Source organism: Taeniopygia guttata, chromosome 8 (assembly GCF_048771995.1).
Source record: "Taeniopygia guttata chromosome 8, bTaeGut7.mat, whole genome shotgun sequence".
NCBI lineage: Eukaryota > Metazoa > Chordata > Aves > Passeriformes > Estrildidae > Taeniopygia > Taeniopygia guttata.
In genome coordinates this window covers 19,013,674-19,041,626 of record NC_133033.1, presented here as the reverse complement: position 1 = coordinate 19,041,626, position 27,953 = coordinate 19,013,674, and the positions used below count along the sequence as shown (strand labels likewise).

The 27,953-nt window shown below is 39.5% G+C and overlaps 2 protein-coding genes across 3 annotated transcripts in view; one reads left to right on the top strand and one right to left on the bottom strand.

Annotated features, from left to right (window-relative positions):
- The window catches only part of LOC100218707 (uncharacterized oxidoreductase ZK1290.5), a 45,235-nt gene extending 37,227 nt beyond the window's left edge, over positions 1 to 8,008 (bottom strand). For both annotated transcript variants that reach the window (XM_002187742.7, XM_030278669.4), the window contains exon 1: positions 7,878 to 8,008. In XM_002187742.7, the coding sequence (XP_002187778.6) occupies positions 7,878 to 7,962 (85 nt within the window). In that variant the 5' untranslated portion in view covers positions 7,963 to 8,008. The remainder of the gene's footprint in view (positions 1 to 7,877) is intronic.
- On the top strand, positions 7,988 to 27,705 carry DPH5 (diphthamide biosynthesis 5). Its single transcript, XM_002187186.7, has 7 exons — positions 7,988 to 8,351; positions 11,534 to 11,658; positions 14,903 to 15,011; positions 24,333 to 24,453; positions 25,365 to 25,404; positions 26,475 to 26,578; positions 27,457 to 27,705. Exons 1-7 carry the CDS (start codon positions 8,217 to 8,219, stop codon positions 27,678 to 27,680), a joined length of 858 nt encoding a protein of 285 aa, XP_002187222.3. The 5' UTR covers positions 7,988 to 8,216; the 3' UTR covers positions 27,681 to 27,705.
- The last annotated feature ends 248 nt before the right edge of the window (positions 27,706 to 27,953 follow it).

The window sequence follows — 27,953 nt, the reverse complement described above, 5'->3', positions numbered from 1 at the left end:
AGGGCAACTACTCCTGAGGGAATGGAGCCTAAGGAGACAATGGGCTTCTGGAAAAACTGGTAGGACACCATCAACAATAACTGAAAAACACTGAGCAGACTCCCACTATAATCAATGGTTTATAATTGGTCAGAACAAATGCAGCACAAAGGTTTATCTAAAACTTAGTCATTTAAGGCAAGTTTCTCTTGCCTCTGTAAAAGTTATTTGGATTATGTACAGTTTAAGTTTTTTAGTATGTCAGTTTTACTTTGGTAATGCTTCTCTTTCTTATTCTTTTATTTGCTTGTTTGCCTGCTAAATATGATCCATTGCTTAATGGGGGACTGTTTTTCCCCTGTGCGACTCAGAACAGAATTCTGTAACAGTAACATGAGCAAAAAAAGTAAGCAGGCATGATTTTAAACTCTGCAGTTCTACTCAGGCAAGTCCACACAGGCAACAAGAAACAAAATGCAGGAATACAGCCTTGCCTCAAGGCAAGAGGGTAGGAGAGAGCCATTACATGTTTATTATGTATCCAGGGAAAGGGAAGCCAGAATTGCTGGTTTGCTCTCTTCCTGAGAGGAAGGAAGAAATGGCAAGGAGCCATTGTTGACAGAAGCACTCTATTCCCTCCATCCCAAAGAGGCTCTGACTGTAGAAGATATTCAGATCATCTACTGTAAAATGACCACACATTTCTGTTCACTGACCCACCATTTATCTGCTCAGAACCTTAGACAGAGGGTAGGTGCAAAAGTAACTTCTCAGAATGTCTCTCACGGCAGTCCCAGGAAGTCTGCAAGTGGCATCTGGTATCAGTGGGACGCTATTGCTCTGATACGGCACCAATTCACTAATGGATTTCTGGCACCAGAATTAACTATCACCCCAAAAATGCAAATTTTTCTTTCAGCAATGGTGAAGAGATTTCCACTGGAAAAGTGCCAGCTATTTAAATTATTCATCTGTAGTATTCAAATATTTTAATCATGCACAATCTATCAATAAAATCTGGAAAGAGACCTGTACATTTGGAAGGCAATTATGAATGTAATTCCTGTTGAAATTTCATAAGCAGAGCAGCAGCACACATTTATTGAAATGCCTTTACAGACAGACTGCCAAATTTTAAAGCCTTTCTTTCACTCCACACTTTCCCACCACCGTGAGAACTATTTCTCATTAACAACCAAATTGGTTTCAGATGCTCTGCTATAAGATGTTACCTTAGAAACCATTTGGTAAAAGACTGTGGCTTCCTTCCATAGAAATCTCAAGCAGTGAAAAGGCAGATTTTCTGGCATAAATCAAATCCAATTTCTAGGGTTCACTAAACCTTTTCTCCTCAGAGTAATGTTTTGTGACTAGATCTTAGCAGTTAATAGTGCACGAAGAATTGCTGGTGTGAACCAGTTTTAAATTATTTTTATTCTAGTCCCTTCTTAACTCAATCAAAACTATTTTCAATACTTACCACACCTTGATAGAACCTTTAACTTCATAACTATGAGGATATTTATTATATGCAGCAAAAAGACTGAACAGAAATATTATCTTCCTTCCTTTCTGAAACAGATAGAGACTACTCTATCTGATAAAGATGACATTAATTAATTAACATTAGACATTTGGAGAATACTTTACAAATGAGACAAAGCCATGACAAATTTTTTTGCCGCTATAAAACTTCCACAAAAAAGAATGATTGAAAGAAAATAAAATACCCATATTCTGTACTTAATTAGAACATTATCAAAATAATTTCTGCTGTGAAAGGATGATTTAATAAATTATATGGATAATTTATGATTACACATAGCCAACATCCAATTATGTAGAGGGACAGCAAATTTAAGATATGGAGTTGAACCTGAGACCAATAATTCAAAGCCACTTTAAATACTGTAAAGATAATATTATAGGAAAAATTATAAAGAGAACTGTGATTTGTAGTGACTCATAGCTTTACACAATGAAAATGTATGTACAGTAATTACCACTGTGACAATAATTACCATCCTAATTCGAGCTGATGGGTAATTTCTGACATCACACCAGTGCTCTTTACTTGCAAAGTGCAATTGAATGATGACAGATCCTCCTCCTGCACTACCACATGACACTAAGAGGGCTGAGACTCTCGTGTCCCACTGGTAACTGTTCATCAGCTCCAAGGACAGCAACAACCCAGCTCCCTGCAGTGTAAACTAAACTGAACAATAAACAACACTTCTGATTAAATGCTTCTTTTCCCCCACATCATCTTAAGAATTTAAAATGCATTTTCTAAAAGTTTCTGAAACAAATAACATCTCCTCTAGCCCCTCCTCTCACACTGCATATTCAGCCTTAGAAATTTATGCATTAGAATGCAAAGCACCTCCATTCAGGCACTAAGAATGACAAACAGACCTTCAAGTTATGAAACTGCTGCAAAGCCACAAAAAGGGCTTTCCTCTTTCTCTTCCTCCTTCCCTTTAACAAGGATTTTGTAACACTCTGTGCTGTACTTTGCATAAACATTATAACTGAAGAGAGTTTGGGAATTAATACCTCCCTTCTCCTCATCTGGTGACATGAGGAACTGCTGCAATTCAGGTTACAGCAGCACCATCCAATGCTGCTAAAACTATGCTAGCAAGCTCTGGCAAAGCAAAAAGGTACGATGACTAAAATCTGCCACATGAAGGTTGAAAGATAAAGCTTAGCTTTCTTTTTAACCCCTTCCAAAGTTTGGTATATTCTTTTTTAACACTAAAGAAATATGCTGAAATACAAAAACGATATCTACTGCAGCTTGCCTCTCTGTTAATTTCAAACTGCTTACAAAACATTTTTTCTTCTCTTGGGCAATTAGGCTTGTAACATTTCAAAGTCTTAATGGCAAAGAAAAGTTAAAAGCATACACATTAAGTGCCTCTGCTTACACTAGTAGAAGTTTTAATTATTAAACAGTGATTGATTTATTAAACAGTATTTTGATTGATTATTATACAGTAAATTGAGTTATTACTTAAACTTGGGGAAGGCTATCTAAAATTCATCTGTATCACATCAGCAATACAGTGATTACCAAAAATAATCCAGTGTGAGAAAGGAAGCTATTTTTCTGCTATTAAATCACAGTTCCTATGCCATAATATAAGGTAAAATCCCCAGCAAACATATAAAAAGCTGACCTCATCAATTGGTAGGTATACAAAGCAGCAATTTCCCTCAGAAAAAAAAGGATATTTCTGTTCTGTGTACTCTGATGTAAACAAAAGTTGGCCCAGCATTTTGCCCTAGATGCATTTATTAGTACCCCTTAAAACAACACTTGTATAGTATTCAGTCTTTAAGGAGTAAAACAGCACCAGGCTGGAAGGAGGGAGGCTGGAAGAAAGCAAAGAAAGTAGGAGCTCAGGAGGTTCAGTCAGGCTGGGAGAGGACACTGCTCTGCTCCACTGTGTATCCAGCTGCCTGGGGTACAGCCCCAGTCCGTACAGGACAGAGCTTAAATATCTGGAGGCCCTCAAAGATCAAGTACAACTTCTCAAGGTCAGATCTACTGAAACAGTGGAGGAATTGAGACAGAAAGATTTATAGAGGTGGCATTTTGTTCATCACAAGAGGCTATTAAGGCAACTTGGTAACCATGGGTGAGAAACAAGAGCCTCAAGAGAAAAAAAGAAATGGCTGAGACATAAGAAAAAAAGGAAGAAATAAACAGCCAATTCTTATTACAGGATAAGATTAATAGCAGGGAGTGCCATAGGTCTTGGTACCAGGACCACTGTTACATAAATTTCCTTAAGAACCAAAGCCATGAAGAAACAGTAGCCATGAATTTTAAAAAAGGCAGTAACAGTAGAAAATGAAAAGAAGTGAAGGCTTGACTCTACTGCCATTGAATTGAATGCACAGTCCAGCAGGACTGGGTCTTTTTTTGACCACAGCTAAATTTAAGAATGAGAATAAGCAACTCTAGGATTAATTATTAAGAAACAGGTAATTGGATTACTAGTACATTATGGAATGTTAAACTACTTCCATGCAGCATTAAGATTTAAATTTATGTAGCATTTTGATGAAAAAACAAACACAATCTGATGCAAAGAAAGTGGAGCAATCTGATTCTGTGCTTTTTGTTGGAGGAGGTCTATTTGTTGTGAAAAGAACTGGGAACAATACAAGTCCTGAGTGGTTGCAATGCAAATGATGCAATGTCTTAAATGCAATCAGTAAAAATCAGCCAAAACCTACTTTTACGATTTATTTACTTAGACAAGGGTAGAGCAGAGTATCAGGAACGTTATCTATGAAACACCCTGAAATGAGGATGGAGATATTTTAATTGTTTCCTTTGAGCCTGGGAGGATTGTGTGTGCATTACTTTCCTGCAGGATCTGGCTGTTTGACCAAAAACTGCTCAGAGCAGTACCTGACTGTTTTCCGAGCTACAGTACCTACAATAATGATGCTGGGCACTCTTGAATCACCTTCTTTAAAGAACATTATTAGTATTGATAAAATACTCACTCTGTATGACCTCAGTAAGGCACAATGAGTATAAAGACTTAATTATTTTGTTTAGTAATTATGTGTCCTGATGCCCCTTCCCAAACAAGTATGCAATTAATTTTATATAAAAAGATTCTTGACCAAGCCACCAAAATTTAATCATTATCATCCCTAAAAAAACCCAAACAAAACAACAAACACAAATTAACAAAGAAAAACACACACACACAAACCCCTGTTCTAATGGGAATATAACTACCATATAAAGGGAGTAAAGAGAGTTTCAATAGAAAATACCAAAACAATCCTGAAGAGATATCAACCATTCACACATGACCTTGACAAAGGTCCTAATATTTCAGTTACAGGAAGAAAAGCCCTTGTGCTACTGAATTATAATCAAATGCTATAGAGAGTGGCATTTTCACTCCTCAGACTTAAAAAAAAAGGAAGTGACAACTGTCTAAGTGAGAGTTTCCTACTTACAGAAGTAAGCATGAACAGTTCAAATTATGCATTTTTCTTCCAAAACCTGACAAGGATGATACTGTGTATGCCATTTTGACAAGTGATAATTTTTGGAGGACCCGGCTTTAGGTAAACACCAAGTATTCCGTAGTTAAGGAACTGTAAGAATATAATTTTCTACTATAGTACAAAGTCTCACCAACAGATTCTCAGACACATGTAGCTCCTATGGAAAAGTGTGGCTATATCTGTAACTTCTAAACAGTGTCAGGTTTTTTGTCATGCAATTCTAAAACACTAATCTTAGGAGCAAGATAGTGCATGTATCCTTTTCCTAATGCAATCTACAGCCACTGTGAGGTAATGTACTCTCTGGGGCACAGATTTACCCTTGAGACAAGCATTAGGGCCAAAATGCCAATTCATTTTAGACTTAAGCCTACTCCAGTAGAAAGCAGCCTTTGTAATGAAAATGACCATAAACACGCCTGACCCTCTGCACGTGAATAATGTTGGCTAACACAACAGATAGCATTAAACCATATCAAACTGAAGGTTACTAGCAGTTTTCAGAATCAGACAATAAACAAGGTGCAGATTATCTTTTAATTAAAACTTTAGCCATACAGCATATTTCTAACAAAAAGGTGAGCTGCCTTATAATAATTGCTTGCTGTCTCAGGCAAGCCAGCTTGTTTTCCATTGCTAGTAGACTCATCTTTTTGCCAGATACAAGACACTAAGAATATGCATCTAAATAGATACAAGATTTTGGATGTACACAATTTGGCATGTTATTCCAAGTAACCCTTCAGACTGAACACAAATTTTGCATACTCCGTGGCCTCCTCTGGTGTAAAAATACATCTTTCTCACTAGGGATTTTAATGGAAATTGAGTCTTCTCACTAAGAACAGTTTATACAAGAGCACAAAGCCTCAGAAAGTGAATGGTAACCCAATGAAAGACTTAACCTCCTTCCTCATGTCTTCCCTTTTGCATCAAACCTTGACCAACTTACTGAACTTCTATACAAAAGACATGGAATGCAAATGGCATGGAAACCCATTAGAAAAAAAAAAAAAAGAAACCATACCGAAAAACCACCATCACAAATACCTTTTGATAACTGAAGTCTGAACACGAAGAGATAATTTTGACAGAATCCTATTCCAGGTGTGGTTGCACTCTCTTGAGTCACATGTTCTGCACAAGAAACACATTACCTATCTCCTAATTCAGCTCTCAGACACTACAAAAGGGGTTTCCTCACTTCCAAATAACTTTCAAAGCTATCTGAGCTGTCTTCCAGGTGGCACAACTGGACAGTTGAATCCATCTTTATGCATATTAAGCATATTTATCTCTCTGAAGCTTTTAGAAAGATTATCTAGCAACAGATGCAACATCTATATCTATTAAAATTGTCTTTGAGGCACCAGATAACAATTAGGTCTGCATGTTTAGAGGGATAAGAAATGCCAAACAATTCTTAAATCCTGCAGAAAATGGCTTTGCAGAAAATGCATTCTCATTTAAGAAAACCTGCCTCTATTCATAGCTGAGTAAATTTTTTTGCATTGCAAATATTAGTTAATGCAGTAAGACTGTAACAAAAATAAGCCATTAATGTGGAAAAGAGAAATTAAGTGAGAACAGCTACCATAAAGATCCCATTGTGTTGGGCTGCATATTGTGATTTTTATAGCTTATAACCACAAACGCAAGAGTGACAAGTTTCACCTTTTTTTTTTTCTCCCTCCTTTTCCTATTACAAAATCTTCGAAGATCTGCAGACTGTATAAAGCATGTAAAGTGTTACTCCAGCAAGACAAATAAGTGAAACCAAAGAACTAAATCCTGCTCATGACAACACCACCACTCTAAGTCAAGAGAAGTTCCTTGAGAGTCAAAGGAAGCTCTTGGAAGGCCAGAAGTTACTGGGCCAGAAAATTTCAAACTTGATTTTCTTGTATGCCACTATCCATTTACTGTGGTATGACTCCAGGCATAAGAATAAACTACTCAGAACTTTCCATTACAGCAAAAGGACAGGGAACAGCTATTGGCTGGAGAGTACAAAGGAGTCTTTCTGCATGTCTGTTTTCCAGACAGTTTATTCTACCCATAACCCAATAAATGCATTACAACCTCCAATAAAAAGGGGTTCTGTAGACAGTCTGAAGCACAGTCCAGCACATACTGAAACAATGGTCATAAGACAATCAAGTCCATTCTCTAATAAAGACTATTTACGTTAATTTTTCCTTAATTTTATGAAAATATCTCCCAAGAAAAGTAAATTGGCAGTAAGTGTTACAGGTTAAAATAATCAACCAAAGAACACAAAAGAAAAAAAAAAACAGTAATTTTTGAACAACATAAGCCATTTTGCTCACTACACAGTGACTGTGTAAGAGACAGCTGCATCAAATATTCATCATTCTCATCAACCACCATTCCCTTGTGCCTCACAGATGCTGAGATTCCTACACAGGATCTCAATTCAACAGGTGCATAAGGTTAATTCTACCATGAGAGTCTGCTCTGAAGAGAAGTCTGCTCCCAAGCTTCCTAAGAAGACGCACCCACGCCACCACAACGCCGCGCGTGGCCCGGGCAGGTGGGACGGGAGCGGAGTGTGAGCACAGCGCTGCCCAGCAGGCCCGGCTGGTCGCGCTTGGCCCGAGCACGGAGCTTCGCCCGGCAGCCTGGGGCTCTCGGGGGAGACCGGGCCCGCCCGGCCCGGCGCGGGCAGCTCGGCAGGCGGCTCCGGTCCGGGCTGCCCTCAGGCGGGTCCGGCTGCGGGCCAAGGCAGCGCCGAACCTGCCGAGCCGGCCAGGCCGGGCCCGGCGTGACCCCCGCCTCTCACAACGCCTCTGGCAGGGAGGCGGGCTCCGGGCGGGCCGGCCGCCACTTACCGAGCCCCAGCACCGGGATGCTGTGGCCGCTGGCGACCGGCACCGCGGGGACACCGCCCGGACCGGGGCTGCCCGCCGATGCCATAGCCCGGCTGCGGTCTGGGACTACAACTCCCGGCTGCCCCTGCGCCTTAACGGCGCCGCGGGCAGCCGGGAGCGGGGCGAGAGGAGCCGGGAAGCGGGGAGCCGGGAAACGAGCGGCCGGGAAAGGAGCAGCTGGGAGCTGGGCTGTCCCCGGACCTGGGGCCCGGTGCCGGTGAGCGACGGGGCGAGCAGCGCCCCGGCTGAGCCCGCTTCCGTTTCGCGGCTGAGGCCGGCGGCGGCTGGGCGCTCCCCGGCATGCTGTACCTGGTGGGGCTGGGCCTGGGGGATGCCGAGGACATCACGGTGAAGGGCCTGCAGGCGGTGCGGCGCTGCCGCAGGGTGTACCTGGAGGCCTACACGTCCGTGCTCACCGTGGGCAAGGAAGCGCTGGTAGGTCTGGCCGCAGGCCCGAGGCGTGCAGGGGCTGGTGGGTCCGCGGGAGAAATCGGCGGTGCCCGCTCCCGGGGGAAATATATACGTGACCTTCACATAGCATGGTTTCTAGGAGAAATTGTTTTGCTACTTTGCAAGAACACTGCAGCAAAAATAAAATGGACCTTCCTACAACTGTTGGCAACTAGTTTTCATGTCAAAACCTACCAATATGTGCAAGCCCCGAGATACTGCAGGACTTGGTTAGAAAGTGTCTAATCTGTTTAAAAACAACGACAAAAAAACCCATCCAGAAGTCATACCAGATAAACACGTGTTTTGAAGCCCTGCACCTCTGTATCAGCCTGAGGTGTTCTGGCATGCCTGCTGGGAATAACAATTTGATTCTGTCACATTTTCACATTTCCGCGTTTCCACATGGGCGAAGCTGCCTCACCGGCTTGGGATTCCCAGAACAGACACAGTTCAGTCAGAGATGGGCTGTTCGACAACATGGAGATAAAGGTTTTGTTAGTAAACACACCTCATGGAAGACAAGGGTACTAAAAATGTGCTAATCGTAATTCTGAGGAGGTCATTGATGGTTATAGAAAAATGAAGTTTAATGATTAAATAATACTAAAAACAGCATAGCTCCCCACAGACCAGAGATCTTGCCTCTGAATAAGCTGATGCTGTCTGGGCCTTGGTGCTGTATGGCCGTAATGTACCTGTATGCAGAGCTGCAGATACATAGAGCATGTGAGACCTATAGCTTGTAATCAACATTATGTGGTTTCCATGTACAAGGTAGGCTAGGATATTTGGAGCATCTCTGGTTTATCTGCTGTATGAAGATATGCTCTGTGGTTTATGTTTCTTTTCAGTACACTGAAGCAGTCTATATTGCAGTCAGTCCATTGAAAACAAAATGTTCTTTGTGATTGTTTGATAGTTGGAAAACTGCTAAATGGAAAGGATTACTTGGAGATTTTTACTTTTCAAATTGAGCATTTGCTATCAATAGAAAAATTAATGGATTCCTATCCATCTGAAAATAAAACACTGAATAATAGGAAAATGCTGAGAGTTTTTGATGTGGTTATTTTACTGATAGTTTTTGATGTGGTTATTTTGGGTTTTCTTGTCATATATTTCTTATTTATTTAAGTCTTTTGCAAACTCAAAATACCAAAGATGAGACAAAAAAAGTCAATAAAAACAAAGTAAAAATGTTGTGTTACCTAAAACATCTAAGAAGGAGTATAGGTGTTAATAACCAATTATTTATAATACAGCCTGGTTTACATACAAGTGACAGTGCTGAATTGTTTATTTACTAATCTGAAGGTCCTTCTCTCCTAAGTACCATGAAAATTTAGAGGAAAACTCTCGAGAAGAGCAGATCTTTGCCTGCAGAGGCTTCCCAGAAATCCTTCTCTGTTGATGGTATTAAAATCAGGACAAAAAATTAAAATGCCAATACTTGCTTGTTTATTGGGTTGGCCTAAAATGTATATTAAAGTTATTTGATGTTGACCATCCAAATTGGCCCTCAGTTTGTGAAAGAACTGTTTGAACCCAGTGACCTCCCAGTGAGTCTACATTTTACTTTTTATATATTCTCTACTTAGCATGCTTTGATTAGCATTGTGGAGCAGTCTCAAAGCATGCAAATAGATTCCCTTGGATGAAGCCAAACTGAAAGTTGTATTCCTGGGACTGCACCCAATCTGTTCTGGGGCATGTTCACAGTGTTGAGCCAAAGCCAGGCTGGTGCAATGGCAGCCCATGGAAAGGGATGTGTGGTGTTATGGAGTGCTCTGCTTTACAGCCCAGCTCCCCTTGTGCTGATGTGCATCTGGGCTGATGTACCTGATGAAAACCAGTGGGGTGTCAAAATTTGCTGCTGCTGGTTCAGTATGGATCAGTTTGCTGATTAGTTGGTTCAGTACTCAAAGATCTCAGCATTACTCCAGGGTGACTGTCAGTGGTTCCAAATCACAGATACAAGATTTGCTTACACATTTATTTGGTCCCCTCGCTGTTGAATCTGTACAGGTTGCAGTCTATTTCATGATTTTATACAGTTATACCCTGATTTTATACAGTTAGGAATACCTACTCAAAAATGGGCAGGAACTCATATTCAGGGAAGGGCATGTAACCTAGGTCCCATACCTATTACTCTCACTTTAGGATGGATTTTTTTATGGAAGCACCACTCCGCTTCTGTACAGGTATTACAGTTCTCTCATCAAGTCACTGTTCTGTGTGGGCAAAGAAGTCACAGAAGCCAGAGGAAAACCTTTTTGGGTGATAACTGACTTCATTTGTTTTATCAATTTATTAATATTTGTAATACCACCCAAATTTGCTGTCTCCTACTTAGAACAAAAACACGTTTCTTGATCTCTCCCCCAGAAAAAAACTTTAATCATGTAAAGAGCATGTAAAATGTGACATGGCAGATGTTTTCAGTATGATCAGAAAACATGTTCTAGAACTAACTGAAGTTTCATTTGCATGTGTGAAGTTGATTCTGAAAATAAAGGCATTTAAAATGTACAAAGAGACACAATGATTACTGAGCTGCTGAAGAAAAATTAAGGACATGATCAAATACATGTTTACCTGTATACTTGGTAAAGTACTTCTTAAAGAGAGCTCAAGATGAAGGATTAATATGAAGTCATTCCTTAGATGTGGTTAGCTAAAATGTACTAAGGAAAAATCTGAGAGAACAGGTTGTGATGCAGCCAGTGTGGTATTTGCACCTGGTTTGGTGCCAGTATTGTAAGTGTCCCAAGAGTAGGCTCAGGCTGGGAGAGGGGGTGCCTTACAGCAGCAAATTAAATTAACTGCCTGGAGAACACCCACGTACCCTCAGTGCAGGTGGGACTGAGCTGCTTTAGGTGCAGCTCCTCAGCTGACATAGAAAGCGTGGAACACCAAGTCAGGATCAGGATACAGCTCACATTCACTAACTTTTGTCAGCTCAGGAGCTGCTCGATGGAAAGCTCAGGTGTTCTTGCAAGCAGAGGTGAGGTTCTCCCAGTCATGGGGCAGGCTGCTGGGGAGAATAATGAAAGTACCTATTCCAGTGTCCATTGGCTGTGTTCCTGAGTGAGCACCCAGAGACATACAAAAACATTCCTAAGTGTCTTATTTTGATGTTTATTATTAATTTCAATTTATAGGAAGAGTTTTATGGAAAAGAATTGATTTTGGCTGACCGAGAAATGGTGGAACAAGAAGCAGATAGCCTTTTAAAAGAAGCTGATGTTTGTGATGTCGCATTTCTTGTGGTTGGTGATCCTTTTGGGTAAGACAGAGCAATGTTTTAATTATAGCTTCATCACTTTTTTTTCAATAGGAAGAAGCCAACTCTGTAACTGTATTTATGAGGGAACTGATTTTCAGACCAGAAACACTTTTTATGTCTGTATATTCCTTATTGTGTTAAAAATATACATATAATTGTCTACACTTTATCTTGCTATGGAGTTTCCTTGCCCAGATGTCCATTATAGATAGGAATGTAGACCCTCCAGGATGTATGAATCTTTCCTTCAGCAGATACATATAATTTCATTTGTTATCATTTTATTCTTTGTGCTACCTTTTATAACAAATGCTTTGCCTCATGATTTGTCTGCTAACAGAAGAAATTCTGGGTTACCACATAAATAAGATATGTGCTGTTTTGGGAGAATAATCTTTTAGTTGCTGTTTGCACTTATAAACTGCAGCTTTTATACTCAGTTTTTTTAGAATCAATACAGATTATTGGTTGTATCATCTACTTTAATATATGCTAGTTTTTTAAATCACGTCTTCCGTTGATTTATTAGGCCTTTTGTTTCCACTTTTTATTCCTGCTGGAAAGTATAGTCTTTTTCTATGACCAGAAGGATCTCCTTCTGTCTCTTTGGTCAGGCATCATCAATCTGTAATGTCAAGCCATGCAGAAGAGCTTTTAATCTCCAGCTGGTGATGCAAGATTTATACCACAGTGGTAAGGGGCACAAGAAAAATGAAATGTGAGAACCTTATTTGTGAGGGGAAAAATTGAGTTTATGAAAAAAGGAGCAACATGCACATCTGTCAAAAGCTGATAATTTATTTAAATATAGGTTGAAGGCAATTGGCAAGAGAATATTATATTAAACTAATTATGGGCAGATGACCCTGTATTTTAGAAATATTAATTATACTTGCAGTCCATGTTTACATTCAAACTAGGATTCGTGCAGAGTGTAGAGGTATGTTACCTGTATCCTTGTGCTGTGATCCAATGACTGATACAAGTACACAAGATTAAAAAAACAAACTACATGGATTGAAATGTAGCTGCTACTTGTAAGCAGTATTCTGATCTGCCTCAGTTATCACTAGTTTCAGTGTCAAAAATACTTCAGTTCTGGTTAACATACTAGGTTATTATTAGAAACTGCCCCTTTTTTGAATGAGTTACTTCTCTGTAAATGTTTATGTTCTTAGCTCTTACTACTGCAGCTAGAACTGCTCCTGTGCTCACATAGAACCATAAGGATTTAGGAGTTACTAGGACAGAGTACTGAATGTTTCTGTTCTAAGAGAGGCCAGAGGTGGGGGAGCAGGACAGAAGCCACTTGCATCTGATCACAGACTTTCAAGTATATTTGCAGGTGAGGAGAGTACTTGGCTGCCACAGGAGATGCCAGGTGTTGATGGTTAATGGTCAAAGTGATAAAGCAGACTGTGCCCTGTCATCCTCACTGGAAGATTTTATCTGTGTGTGGTTACACCCATGGATGGATGTGCTACGAGAACCCAACAACTTTAGTAGTGCAATGGAAAGTCCGCCACTCTAGGCTGGTGTTAACATTCATATTATTGCTAACCAAAAAATTTAACCTCTGTATCAGTGACAGAAAATACTTCTGTAGTTTTGGCTGTGAAGGGATGGAGGGGTGACTCCATGAAAATTTTCCTGGTATTAACTGAGTGCCTATAAGGGCATTTCTGCCTTTAGCTACAGTCATTATAGACTTATCTACTGGGAGAAAAAAAAATACTGGCTGGAGCAAATTTCAGTGAATAAAGCCAGCTGATCCCTTGGTTGGTATTAGCATAACCACAAAATCCTCCAGTGCTCCTTGTCCTTTGTATGTGCAGGGAATAATACAAGGCTGTAAAACCAGTCTCCTCTTCTCTTAAAGAAGACATTCTTAAATCATCTTTGCTTCTGGAAGTCAGGAGCAATGTTTGTGTAGTAACTAAAGTATTGGTTCAGATCACTTTACTGCCTTCTCCTAGGTCTGGGAGCCCTTTTGTATAAGGGTGTCAGATTTCCCAAATTCACATTCCTCATTTTTTTTTCTTCCACTGAAATTGATTTCTTTTTTAAAATATTGATCTTTACAGCTTGCCAGCTGCTGCCACATTTGTGTTCCAGTCTGAAACACCTGATCTGCTGACTGGGTGCTGGTCAGGCACACAGCACCAAAATTATCAGGCTAGAACCAGGGGAATTCTGTTAGGGTAACTGAACAAGGCCAGGGTGAAAGCAATTTTCCTAGTTCATTGTTCTGATGGCCATATGTTATTTCTTTCCTTCCTTCTTTGGAATGGCTACACAAAAGTGTGTGGTCTCACCTTGGGAATGAGATAATTAAGGTCATTGATCAGGTCTGATAAATTTAGGCAAGGGTTAGGTGCATTTTCATATTTCACATACATATAAGCATACATACAAGCGAAATACATATGTAAATATTGTTGCAGTTCAAAGATTTACTTAATCTGTATGTACTGACCATTTTGGAAAGGCTCTAATCTCAACTGCTTAAACTGCAAACCCAGTAATTCTTGCAGCTGTCAATCACTGCAATGTGTTTATTGAGCATTAGACCTGGAGCTGAACTTAGCTCTGTTTGAAACTACAATATTCTTAACTCTTTCAGAATAAACTTTATCACTCATATGTAGGCATTGTTATTTGAGTAATCTGGACTAAATATTAGAAAAATTGATTCCGTCTAAGGATGTTTTTTCTAAGTAAACATGTGGTTCACCTCTGTCTGTTCAGAGTTGTTGTCTGAGTGTGGAGCTTTCCTGGCACACACTGGTGCAGATGGGAGAGGGCCTGGCTGTGCAGCCAGTAACGAAATCCTGGAGTTTTGTGGAAGTTTGTGCCAAACAGAGTTGACCTTTACAGCTCAATGCATGTTCAACAGACATCTGCAGAAGACAAAGGATACATGGAACTTTCCTTTCCAAGTACTTGCCAAGGCTACTTTATAATGTAACATTGTAATAGTGTTGCAGTTTTAGTGATGCCAGAAAGTTGCAAAGAGCTGTACCATACTGATGATGTCTGGCATTTCAGCTGAGGAAGATGATGTATGGAAGCCTTACTGGAGTTTTTGTTTTCCTGTAACCACTAGGATATTGTTGCCATTTTTCCACCTCTGCATTGTTCTTGTTGTGAAGGATTTAATTGTATTTCAAAACAAACTAGAGTGATAATAACACTTGACAACATCATGTTTTCAATGTTTAATTCCTTCCTTTTCTTGCCACAGGGCCACAACGCACAGTGATTTAGTGCTACGTGCAGTAAAATTGGGGATTCCTTACAAGGTCATTCATAATGCTTCAATAATGAATGCAGTGGGCTGCTGTGGCTTACAGGTAATACTTTGTATATGCATATACGTTGTTTCACAACTGCTAAGCTTAGAATTGATAAGCTCTTCTACTGCTGTGGGAGTGCATGTTGCAATCCCAACTTTGAAGATCTGTACCAACTGTACACATAATGTTAGAATTTTTAACACTTCCTTTTAGCATGACACTTGTCAGCAAAAGCCCCTTTTGATGAGCGCATATGAAAATGAATAGTAACACTTCTTTTCTGCTTTCTAACTTCCTTCAGCCCCAGGAGCCTTTGATATTTAAAGTTATTTTACAGATAAAGCTTTGCTCATGTTGGCTTCCTTCTACAGGTATCAGGTAATACCTGATACATTTATTCTTAAATAAGGTTGTTATCCTGTAGAGAGCTATGCTGATCTTGTCATATAAGAAATACATGCACAAGTGTGTATCTATGGCCAACTCAGATCATAATTCCGAAGCCTTGAATATGATGCACTCTTTCTCTGATAAATTTGATCTGTCTCCAGTTTCTGCCCATCTGATGAGAGAGGAGGGATTTACCTAGCAAAGGACTAGTAAAACAAATGAGTTTTTGTGCATTTTGAATAGCTAAAGTAGAAAAGGTCTAGTGTTCCCCAAGAAAATACTTCCTTTTACACATGTATAGGTCCATTATTATTTTTACTGCATGAAAGATATTGTGGCAGTGTATAAATCATAACTAATCACATATAAATTAGATGAAGCTTCCCCCTCTTGTTTTCATTCATCACTTTAACATAGAACCTGCCGTCTCAAGGTCCAGAATGATTCCCTGTGTATGGGACCCCAAAACCAAGTTCCCACTTTACAAAAGCCAAAAGCAAGCACAGGAGTGTAAATGTACTACAGACAAGTTGGGGATTTGAACAATAACTTTCCATCACTGAAGGAGGAATTCCTTCCTAGCAATACACAAAAAAATAGAATATTTTAAATTTCAGCAAACACTTGGTACCTTCAAATTTCCACTGACTAACTCCAATACTCCAAACTCCATTCAAATAATAATGCTGGCCAACAGCAGAAAATCTGTTGCAATGAGTTTGGGTATTATCTTTGGTTTTGATTAGAAATCTGAGCACCCTGTCTCACCTGGCTCAAAACCAATGCAGTGACACCTGTCCTGTTAGCTAATGCTAAAGGGAATGCTACACAGCATTCACACTCTTTATAATTCTTCTTGTGAGCAGCTTCTTAGTGATACCTGCCTATTGCTGCAAGACTTGGGCAAAATTATCTTTTGGGAAGGAAATAGGCTTCTTGGTGTCTTAAATCTACATTTGTGTTTTGGTGTCTAAAATCTGCTGTACAGCAGACAGCAGCTGTCGCATGACTGCACTTAATGGGGTGGGTAAAACAAGAGTTGTGGCTGGGGCTCACCCTTCCTCTTTTGGCTTGCTGCTGCTGCAAAGTTTGCTTCTCCTGTCAGGCTGTTGACAAGTAGTTTCTACTACTTGCTCTCTTTTTTAATGTTCTCTTACATTCATGAGGAAGGAAGATGCAAGGCTCAAAGAGATTTTTAAATTTTCTGAAAGTTTGCTTCCCTTGCAATTTAGCCAGACATATGAAGGAGCAGGATAGAGCTTTTAGGTTAATTGAAAGAAAAGACCAGAAACCTAACCTGAGTATACTATAAACAGTCCATAAGGTTATTCACATATGCAGAGTTTTGGAGATTAGATTGCTATTTCCTTATCCTATGCTGAATGGAGCAGACCATAAAGGAAATGTGATGTTATTCAGTCTGGCATTAGTCCCCTTTTCCATTCTGGCTTGGGAGGGGCTGCCTTCTCCTAAATCCACATTCCTGTTGTCGTATAAGGCGTTTTAGGAAATAGTGATTGTATTACCAGGCAGAATATAACCAGTTGTATATTTAAGTCTTGATTGCTCCTTAGTGGTGTAAACAGCAAGTGCGGTGTATCTTACAAAAAAGTAGCCTTTGAATTAACTAGAGTTGTGTTGGAAGTTTATAATTTCTTTCAAAACCTTTACGTTCCATGGCTGTCTCCTGCTATCAATTTAATTTTGGAGTTATTGTGTCTCAAATTGTAAAGTTCCTGTCAAGTATAGAAGGGATTCCTCTTTTGCTTCACCACAGAAAAGGCTTTGCTTTTTTTCTTGTTTTAATCTGATTGTGATACAAACCCTTTCTCTTTCTTAGTAGAGAAAAACAGGAAACACCTTTATACGCCGTTCAGAGAGCCATGTGCATAGCGAGCTGTAACTGCTGATTAGGCCGTCAGTGAAATGCAGCTACAGCACAGGCTGGTCACAAAAGAACATCTCTGGTCATCAGAGCAATGTTTCTGTGCATCCAAAAACATTATGGTACTGTGCAGTTTTCCTGTACAGTGATTTAGTGAAGTTGGTACAGCATCAGTGATGTTTTGTTACCTTCATTCCATAGTTGTGGTTCTTGCCAAATAATAAAGCGGGGTGCATATGTATTTTCAAATACTTTTTTTTAACTGTCCTCCTCATTTAGCAGAATTAGTGAAACTGTTTTGGAATACTGAAAAAAAAGAGTGGGGCTTTAATTTTGAAAATTAAACTTCTTGGAAGCTCTCACAGACTGATAAACTGTGCTGGGATAGTATAACTTTGCAAAGTGGTAGTCTGACTGTGCATAAGGCTCTGTGATATGCTGTGCCTCTCTCTTTTACACTGTTTTTGCTGTGCTTCACTGTAACAGAATTTTTCCTTCAAAGGCTGAAGAAGCTGTTTTCCCTTAAAAACAAATGAATACAGTTATGGGGGAGAAGCCATGAAGCCTACTCCTATGTCTGTGCCTCTTAGCATGTTCTCTGCAGGTTCACCTCCCTTGTCTGGAGTCTGCCACGTGGGTGTGTTTGTCACTCTGACTCCTGTTGTAGTGAGGAGCAACCACCAGTGAGGACAGTCAGGCACTTTGGTATCACACTGCCAGGGAAGCACAGGCTTTACCTGTGCCCGATCTGTTTTTCAGAATAGGGCTGATTACTAAGGCTTTTAGTGCTAGAATAAAGAGGCAGGAAAATTAGGATCTCTAATTTGCATATTTCTCCTTCATTTCTAATATGCATGACATCTGGGTTGGTTTGGGAGGGTCACTGACCACAGTGGTGCTCTCAGGACAGAATTCTCTCTGACCCAGGGCTGGTAATGTGTCCTTGAGGTAGAACTATTGGTGATCAAACACGTCTGGAAGATTCTGTATCACTCTGACCTGTGGTGCATGTGAAGGAATGATGCAACTTGAAATGGCCTTTGTTTATGTTAATCATGGCATTAACATAAAGAAAGGGGATTGAGAACTGAAGTGCAAAGCTGGAGGCCAGTCACAGGATGAGATAAAAGGCTAAAATGAGATGCTTATTTTGGAGTGGTGTTGGTGTTGCTCGTTTTGTAAGCATTTGGTTGGTAGCTAGGAAAAAAACATGTTACAGCAAAGAGCTGCCTTTCTTTTGAGATGTACCCACTTTCCACCTGAATAGCTTCAGAACAAACATCTGCATGTGCCCTTGTTTTTTTCAAGTGACACATCTCGGGTTTTTTGTTTGCAGTCCACTTAATTATTGTAAGACACTTACAGTTATAAAATAGAAAACAGCCCTTTTGCTAGCAGCTGGTCACTTAAATGCAAAAGCAATGCTTACTGTGTTATTTTTGAGTTTTTGCAGAATAGGTGAGTACATTTCCAGTGTCAAGTTGAAAAATATTACTTAAAGATGAAAAAGCTAAAGGATGCTATCATTAATCACTGTGCTCATAGTCAAATAGAAACCGTGTAGTGGCTGCAGGAGTGGAGCCTCTGAGTCCCACCTTCTCTGTGTGCAGTAATCTTCAAAAACACTCTGCTCTAATAGGAGGGACTTTACACAAAATTACTGACTGTTAAACTGTTTTCCATCACTGGTTATTTTTTCAGTTACAAACAGCTTCTGAGCCTTTAAGAAGTTGGCATTTGTTTCTCAAGCCAATGAAAGGTTAAATCAGTGCTAGTCACATTATTTCATTACTCACAATTGCTGTCCAACTTAGTGCCATTTGTCACCAGGAAACATGACCCAGAAACATCTATTTAATCAGGTTTGGGAGTTTTTTTTTCTTTTAGATATGTTCATTTCATATTAGTAACCCAAGTCACCTTCAGGACAGGAAGGAAACATTGCTTGATATTGACAGAATGAATCTTAGAAGGTTTTTAAAGATAAGGTGGCATTACCTTGCAGGGGCGAATCCTCTCCTATTCAAGTTTGCTTTCTCAGTATCTTGATAGCTGAATTGTGTCCTGCTTGTGGAGTGGCTATTTCCTAAGCAGATCCAAGAGGCAGCCAAAGCAAAATGTGCTTGTCCCTTCAACTGATTTTATGTGATTTGTCTTAGCTGCCTTCTGAAGACTGCAATTATGTGGAGTGGGTTTCCCTCAGCCAAATGTGTTTTCTTCACAGTTCCTTTCTCTCTGGTATGTACTAAGGGGACTGGGAGTTTTTGGGACAGCTGGGGTGGTTTCTTGCCTTGCAGTACAAAAATGAGTCAAAGCACATATAAGTGAAGGTTAAACATTTCAGTTCCATGTGAGGTTTCTCATAAGAGGCATTTGAAGTTGCTAAAGGCCTTGGTACTAAATAAGGTAGCGTAAAGGGCTAGAGTTAGGCTTGTGGTTGTTTCATATGACCAATTCCAAGCAAAAACAAAGATTGAGTGATTCTTGTTACCTCTGTTGATGATCGAACTACTTCTTAAGCTGCTATCAAGCAACAATACATAATACAAAGAAGAGCAGGAGCCCTTTGATGTGTGTGATCTGGAGGGTTGTTAACAGGTTAGGGAGAATAAAGGGAAAAACCTGACTCAGGTTCCTTATCTTTGAGGATGAACATTGCATAGCATCATGTCAGAACCCCTGTGACAAAGACAAAGAAAATATACCTTAGCTTTTCTGAGTATGCTCTTTGGGATCCATCAGGAAGTAACCTGGGATTATGCAAGGTGCTCTGCAGTCTCTAAATCCATTGAGGAATAGTCTTAGGAGAAAAAGTCTCTTAGTTCCTACCAGTGGGTTGTGATTAGGCTGAGAAGAGTCTGAATTTCCATAATTCACCTGTGCTGTGAGAACCATCTGCAGTGTAACCTGTGACCAGAGCACAGCTCCATAGCATTTCAGCCCTACGAGGTCTCAGGTATTTGGTTGTGTATGGTGGCACGTCTGAAGAATGCAGTAACTCCTTCTTTTGGGAAGAACCCCAGACGTGTGACCAGTCCTGAAGCTATTTGAAATGTTAGGAAAGGAGATAGATTCCTAAGTGAAAAATTGCTGTGTCACCATTGAAGCTGATACAGCAATAATTCTGGGAAAGATGCTGTAAAAATAGATGTCTCTGTTTTGAAATGTTGACTTCTTGGTTTCTCTGCAGCTGTTGGCCAACTGACCTTTAATATTATTTTTCATCTTCTCTCCTGCTTGCTTTAGTACTTTTTAGAGGGGTTGGTGGATCTTCCTTTTTTAATTTCCCTATTTAGTCCCAGCTTGTTCCGTCTTTCATGCCCTAAATTTTTGTGGTGATTGACCACACCATGATTCAAAGTGAGGATGATTGATCAGGACAGTTTCAGGTATCTGATATCATTCAGACTGGTCTTTAACAAAGTAGCTCAGCAGTTTCATTGAAATTCCACTTGCATGAAGACTTTCTAAGGTGAGATCATGGTACTTTCTCTCACAGTTCATTCTGGCCTCTCAATTTGCAATCAATTCTGCTTGTGTAAAGAAGTAAAGTAAGAAAAGCATTAACAGGTTAAAATACTAACAGAAAACAAGCACCAAAAGTTGTCAATCATTCTTTCATATCATGTGTGTAAATAAAATAGGAAGTTATATCATGTTCTGAGGTGATGTAACTATGAGTTGAAGAACAGCTTTCTGCAGTATTTTATGAGGCAGAAAACTCTAGCAGCAGGGCATTGCCTCAGACTAGAGTGCTGGCTTCCTTTGCTGACCTGAGCTATTGCATTGCAAAATTTGAGTGCACAGAGTTTTGCTTAAGCTAGTTACTACTTGGAGGGAGGGTGTGGAGAAAGGGGTATTTCCAAAGACCGAGGTCTTTCAAAATGACCTTTTGAAACTTTTCTGTGATGTTTTTGAGCATTGCGGAGAAGGTAAGAAGTTTGGTTTCCAAGCTGAAAACATGAAGTATCTGTCCAACCATTTCACTGTGCCCCTTTGAAATTTTGGCATTTTTGTGCCTGTGCAGAATGTAGGCACTTTAACAAATCTGCTCCTCAGTGCAAGTGTGATGCCTCAGATGTTGGGGCTTGTATAGACCACACATTGCCCTCTCCTAAACCCACATGCTTCGTGTAGAGTGCAGCATACACAAGTTGGCTTTGAAATTTGCTTTGCTTTTGCCTCCCTTTAGAGCTGTGCCAGCCACTGTACAGCCCGATCCCATCTGCAAATGCACACAGCTCATCATCTTACTGAACTCATGAACAGTCCCAAAGCATGGCAGTAATCCTTAGTTGTGTTGTAACACTCCTTGGTTAACAAACATGTTAGTTCTATCTCAGTGAGAAGCATGATTCCTGGAATTTTGGGACCCTCTGCACCCTTTTATGGTTGGTGGAAAGAATGCATTTTAATTTCAGTGGGTTTTGTCTTTAGTGAACCTGCTATCTTCTATAACTTCTGAATCCTTGGGATAGTAGTGCATTTTTTGGCATTTACTGCTCTCTCTGCTGTAAGGTGTTTCTTGAAAGTCAGATACTTCATGCACAAGTGCAAAAGGTATAAATTAGAGCACAGCAGAGGAAAGTAAATTAGGAACAAATTGAATTCTGCATGAGGTACAGGGAGAGCATTTAAAGTGTAAGTTCTGATACAGTCATGTCCTTCTTAATGCAAGCTTTCCTTGGTGAAGAGCAGTTCCTGTGTTTGCTTAAATGTCACACATCTGCAGAGATCAAATACTGGATGAGAAAGAAATATTGGTTTGTGTCTGTAGAAGTGTTTATAAGGTAATTGGTTATAAGTATTCAAGCACAATAGAGGTATCCCACTTACTAGTTTAGTTCCTCAGCATTCAGATTGATGGTGTACCACGGACTTTCCAAAGTAGTATTCCTCCTTCTGTAATTTAAAGTAAGTATATGTACACATTAATCCTAGGACATCTGTTCTTCACAAGTTTAGTTAGTAGAGGGGTATAAACTGCAAAAGCATTTCTAGGAGGTTAATAAAATATGTCCTATTCTATCTTATTGGTATAAGAACTTACTTCTGTGCTTTCCAGGTGCTGGGAAAACAGGTGTATTTTTTTTTGAGACTAAGTACAGTTTTCTGTGATATCAATTCTTCATGAAGGTATTCTGAAGGTATTTCTACTGAATAGACAGGCAATTTCTGACAAAAATGTTTTACTCTTTTTTGATATCCAGGCTTCAGTATTAATGCAAAACCCTGTAAACAAAGGACAGATCAGTGAATGATTGGCAAAGCTTGTATAAAAAAAGATAACTTGCTTAACTTCTTGTTGGCAAAGAGGATGGAGAATCTTTGTAATGAGTAATGGAAAAGAGAATGATAACAATCAGAACTAGCACTGTATGATATAAAGTTGAATGTCTAACTCATTCTCAACATGTGCAGAGTGGTTTAGGATTCTGATTCCCAACATAATACCTCTCAGATAATAACATTTTTCCCATTTCTGCACATCCTTTCCTTTTCTTAAGGGCAGAGGGGGAAGTTTTTCTTCCTTGGTTTATCAAAATGCCAAAGGGCCATGGTAAGATTTAAGGTTATTTGAGGCCACTTTCTGTCCTGAACAAGGACTGCTGCTTTAGAGCGGTGGTTGCAGTGGTTTCAGGTGCTGATGGAGAGCACTTAGGTTGGTATCAGACATTGCAGCACTTCTGAAAGATTGCAGGAATGCTACCAGGGAGATAAAGGTATCTTGCTCCCAGATGCTCTAACAGTGAAGAGGAGAAAGATAAACTTCTTGTAATAATAGTTTTTCTACTGATTTGGTACAAAATGGGAATGAGTTCTAGGCAGCCACATGAAAAAGAGGCAAAGCATAGTTTTTCTTCTCGTTTTCTAGAACATAGCCTTGAAATAACTAACATCAGGAAAGTTACATCAGGACCAACTTATTTGGTTCAACCTGTATTTACTTTACTGGAAGAACCTTTAGGTTGTGAAATGTACCCAATATGTTCTTGTCCTTGTGCTAGAATGAAATACTTAAAAGAGGAAATGTTTTCAGTTATCTTCCAGGAATCTTTGAACCAATTTTATCAGCATGAATGGTTAAAATTTGAGCTTTTGAAAAGAAACAGGTTTCTGCTGTGATTTACGTTCTGCTCTACCAGCATAAAGGAGTTAAAGCCACAGCCTAATGCCACAGTAACAGAAGTATGTGTAGGGGAATCCCCACATGGCACAGGACTGCCAGCGCTGCTTTTATACAGGGTCCTTTGCCAAAGCACACACAGTGCCTTTGTCTCCTTTCATGGGCTTGGAAAAGCAGCTTTTCCTTCCAGGAGTACAGAGAAAGTGAGAAGTGTAGTCCATGTAGCTGTTGTTTCTCTGGTGGGTTTGAGCAGACAGAATATTGGCAAACTGTAAAATCCATCTGGAGTGGCCCCAGTCCAGAGCTAAATAGACCAAAACTGATGCATGGTATTCCCCTATTTCAGAGCAAAAACTACTTCCAAGCCAAATTTACTTTACTGCCTTAAGTTACATGTGACTTTCACTTTTGCATCATCAGAGATGATTGGTAAGAATACTGCTTCAAATGTCTTCACCAAGATGAGGGACTTACAGTAATAAATGTGTTAAGACTGAGAATAGAATCAGTGAGTATGCTTGACATAGAATCTGTTAGAATATTCTTACCATATGTGCATAAACCATGTTGTACCTCTCTGCTTCCTGCACAATCTGTCTTCAGATCTTCATATCCACTATCTCCTTAGAATGTAACTTCTTTTGCCTGCTAGAGCTTCCATCTGCAGCAAAATGCCATTTTAATCAGTAGAATCAAAACATTACATTATGGCATTATTCCAAGCTGTCTAACCTTAACCAAATAAGAAATAACAAATAAGAATTTTGGTGATGATCTTACAAAGTTTTTGCGTTTAAAAGGACTTCAGAATTGAGTAACAAAAGAAAGTAGAAATAGAAAGTTACTAACTATGCATTGGAAAAGTGAATGCAGTAAAAACTTTACAGGTAGCTCATGACTTGGCCTTTAACATTATTGCATGCTCTTATTTTTTCTTATTGCACATGTATGTTACCGAATTTGCTCTGTTTTTCAGTTGTACAATTTTGGAGAAACTGTTTCCATAGTGTTCTGGACAGATACATGGAAGCCAGAGAGCTTCTTTGACAAGATTGAGAAGAACAGGCAGAATGGAATGCACACCCTGTGCTTACTAGGTGAGCAGCAGCCACTCCCTTGCCTTTTAATCTATGTATTGAGTGTTTACCCAACTGACTAGATAACTAGATAAGCCAATGTGGCATTAAAAAGGTTAGTGCTGATAAACTTTTGAACTGAAAGTGACTTCATGGATGTAGAAGCAAGTTGGTAAACTGGGCACTAGAGTTGTGGGGTTTTGCATTTTACCCCCTTTCATCTGAGTCACTTTGGTTTAGAAGTTGATTCTGTAACAATTAGTACTTGTTCAAGGTTAAAAATGTATCCAGCTTTCTCTATGACAGTTTGTGGGGAGGAGGAGTGTTTGAGTGAAAGCAATACTTGGATTCCTCTTGGAAAGATTATGTTCAATTTGTTTAATAAAATTGCAGCTCTGCAGAGTCTTACCTACCAGACCCCTCCTCTATTTCAGTTTTGCCCAAATACTTTTTTTTTCCCATAACAGAAGCTTGTTCTAAATTTTGATTGGGACAGGAAGGAAGTGCTAATGAAAGTCAGGTTCCTGCATGGCAGTGATGTAATCGCTGTCGAGCAGTCAGACTGCTTTACATTCTGTGACATAATGTGCTTATAATTTAAGAGTAGTCCCAATGAACTGGTGTGCTCAAATGTGCTAGTATTTAACTATCTGATGGTAAATATGCCTATTTGTATATTTACCAGGATTTTTATTTGTCTTTGTTGCTCTGAAATCTGTGAAATTTGCCCTGTTGGGTAAAATCACATGCATAAAGTCACAGGATTTTGATATTAACTAACAGATGAAACAGTACAGTATGATCCATATTCTAATAGCTAAATTTAATAATAATATTAATAATAGCTAAAATGTTGTTAAAGCTTCACCTACATAGAAAACCAAGTAGGAAACTTGTAGGAAAGCTGTGTTTTAATGTGTTTTGTTCTACAGATATTAAAGTGAAGGAGCAGTCTCTGGAGAATCTCATTAAGTGAGTCCCCATTTTGAAAATACATCGAAACACACAGTGCCCCTACAAAGGTTTTTCTGTACAAGGAACAAAGGTTCTTTGCCCATAGTTTAATACTGAACTTACCTGCCCTCTTCTCTCGTGCTTCTTTGTGGCCCCTGTCTTTTGTTTCTTACAAGGAGTGAAACTCTTTTGTTCCTTGCAATAGGGTCTGGCTTTATTTATAGTAACTGAATGGAATTGCAGCAGAACATGATCTTTTTTGTAACTGTTCCTGTGAGAAGCACTAAGTCAGAAAGAGATAGACTTTCCTCTTGGTGAATGAAGTGTTAGTTCTCTACTGTTCTGTCACCTCCTGAAACATTAATATCTGAAACAGTGTTCTAATTTCAATCTTTTTACACTGGCTGGAACAGTACAAAGTGCAGAACACAAAGCACTCTTCCTAAAGAGTTAAATAAGCAACATACAGAAAATGCTCTTATGCTCGTTTAACTGTATTCAAAAAGCTTTTGCCACATCTTACTCATCTCTGCAATCTGTATGTTTTCACAGTGGTGAATATAAATGGCTTCTCTATAAACATGCTGTAACTGGTCTAAATTAACATTTTTGAAGTCTCACAGTATCATTGAGGTTTGTTTATTCTGGAGTTTCAAAATAAAATCTGTTTGACTGAATCCACAGTTGGCAAGGAAAGCACCATTTCATTAAGGCATATATTTCTAGTCTGTAATCATCTGTCTACAGGGCATTTAACAGAAAAACAGTTGTATGCCCTTGGATTTAAGTCTAATGCATCCTTCAAGAGTAGCTGCAAAACCTGCATCTTGCTTCTAGCAGCTGAATTTGCTTTTGGGATCTAAATGATCTGGCAGCTGGAGCCCATCTGTTTCACTGGTGTGGTGAGAGCACAACAGATTTCTGTATTCTTTAAAACTTCCACTCTTGTCTAAAAGATCCAGCCTGAGAGCCTGGCCGTGTTTAAGTTCAACCTGCTGGTCTAGAGGTCTCTTGAAATAAGCTGTAAGATTGCTCAGGATAGCAAAATTAGTTGTATGTAAAATTTCTCTGCTTTTCCTTCCCTGCAGAGGGAGAAAGATTTATGAGCCACCACGTTACATGAGTGTGAATCAAGCTGCAGAACAGCTTCTTGCCATTATTCAAAAGAGAAGGCTCCAAGGAGAAAAACCAGGTATGATTGGACTGCTTCTGTCTGCTACCACTCCTCTCCAGTCACACCCTTGATGAGCCTCTGAACTCCACTCCCTTCCCCTGACTCCCAGAATTCTGCTCTGCAGTGGATTTGGGCTGCCTTAAATCCTGGTCATGAGATGGATTTAGCCAAGCTTGAGCCCAGCACAGTTCAGTGAGCATCAATGAAGGTGCCCTGGTGGCTCCTGGAGGTACAGTCAAAGCCTGGAAACCCTGTACCATTTCTATCCATGTGGAACTGTGAGCTCTTTGAGCCATTAGAGTTGCAGGAGGCAGAAAGAATCTGAGCATTTTAGATCAGTCAAGCTTAAAAAAAAAAATCTCAGCTCTGTTTTACTTAGATTGGTGACACTCTGCTCTATGTGAACACCTGCAGGAATCTAGCTAGGTTAACCCAAAGATGCAGAACTGTGATTTTCACCTTGAATTCTTAACACTTTGACAGCAAACTGTGAAATATTTATTGAAAGCAAGGGTAAAACCACAGCAGCTAATCAAGACGATGAAGTTGTGTCACAGTTTTTTGCTAACGAATTCATTTAGGTCTACTCCTCATTTAGTTTATTCCTTCAATACTGTTAAAGTGAAAACCCCTTAATTTTATCCTTTACATCCTTTAGAAGGAATCAGAAGCAGCAGTTCCCTCAACTTGAACACAATTCCTGAATGAATTCTTCCCTATCAACATCCTTAAGCTTTATTTTCTTTGAAGAGCAAGTTTCTTTTCTAGGCCACTCCAATAATTTAATAATTGGAAGTTTAAGAAAGCAGTGTTAAGGTTTAAGCATTTTGAGTACTTTTTCCCTTATGATACGACCATTAGTCAATAAATTAAACATTTAATCTTCTTTCTTACAGAAATTACTGAAAACACAATTTGTGTTGGCCTTGCTCGTGTGGGTGCTCTAGATGAGAAGATTGCTTCAGGCACTCTACAGCAGATGTCCACTGTGGAATTGGGTGCTCCACTACATTCCTTAATTGTTACAGGCACTATGCATCCTCTGGAATTGGAAATGCTTAAACTGTTCTCTGTAGATAGTTCCAGTTTTGAAAATAATGCATGTCAAAGGACTACTTAAATAAAAACAAGGATTTACATTTTTATTCCATCTTTAATTGCATAACAGCATAAAGATATCACTATGACTATTTAAGACTTGTCTAACTGTAGTTAGAATCTATATTGCTTCAGAGGACAACACTGCAGGAACATGGACCTGCTTTTACCTGAGGCTGCAAACTGCACCTGCTGGTATCAGCTTCTACCCTGCAGACACCTCCAGAAACTTCTAAACCTTTAATTCAGATCATTGACATCCACACCAGTCTTGGGCTGCTGACTAGGATAAGAA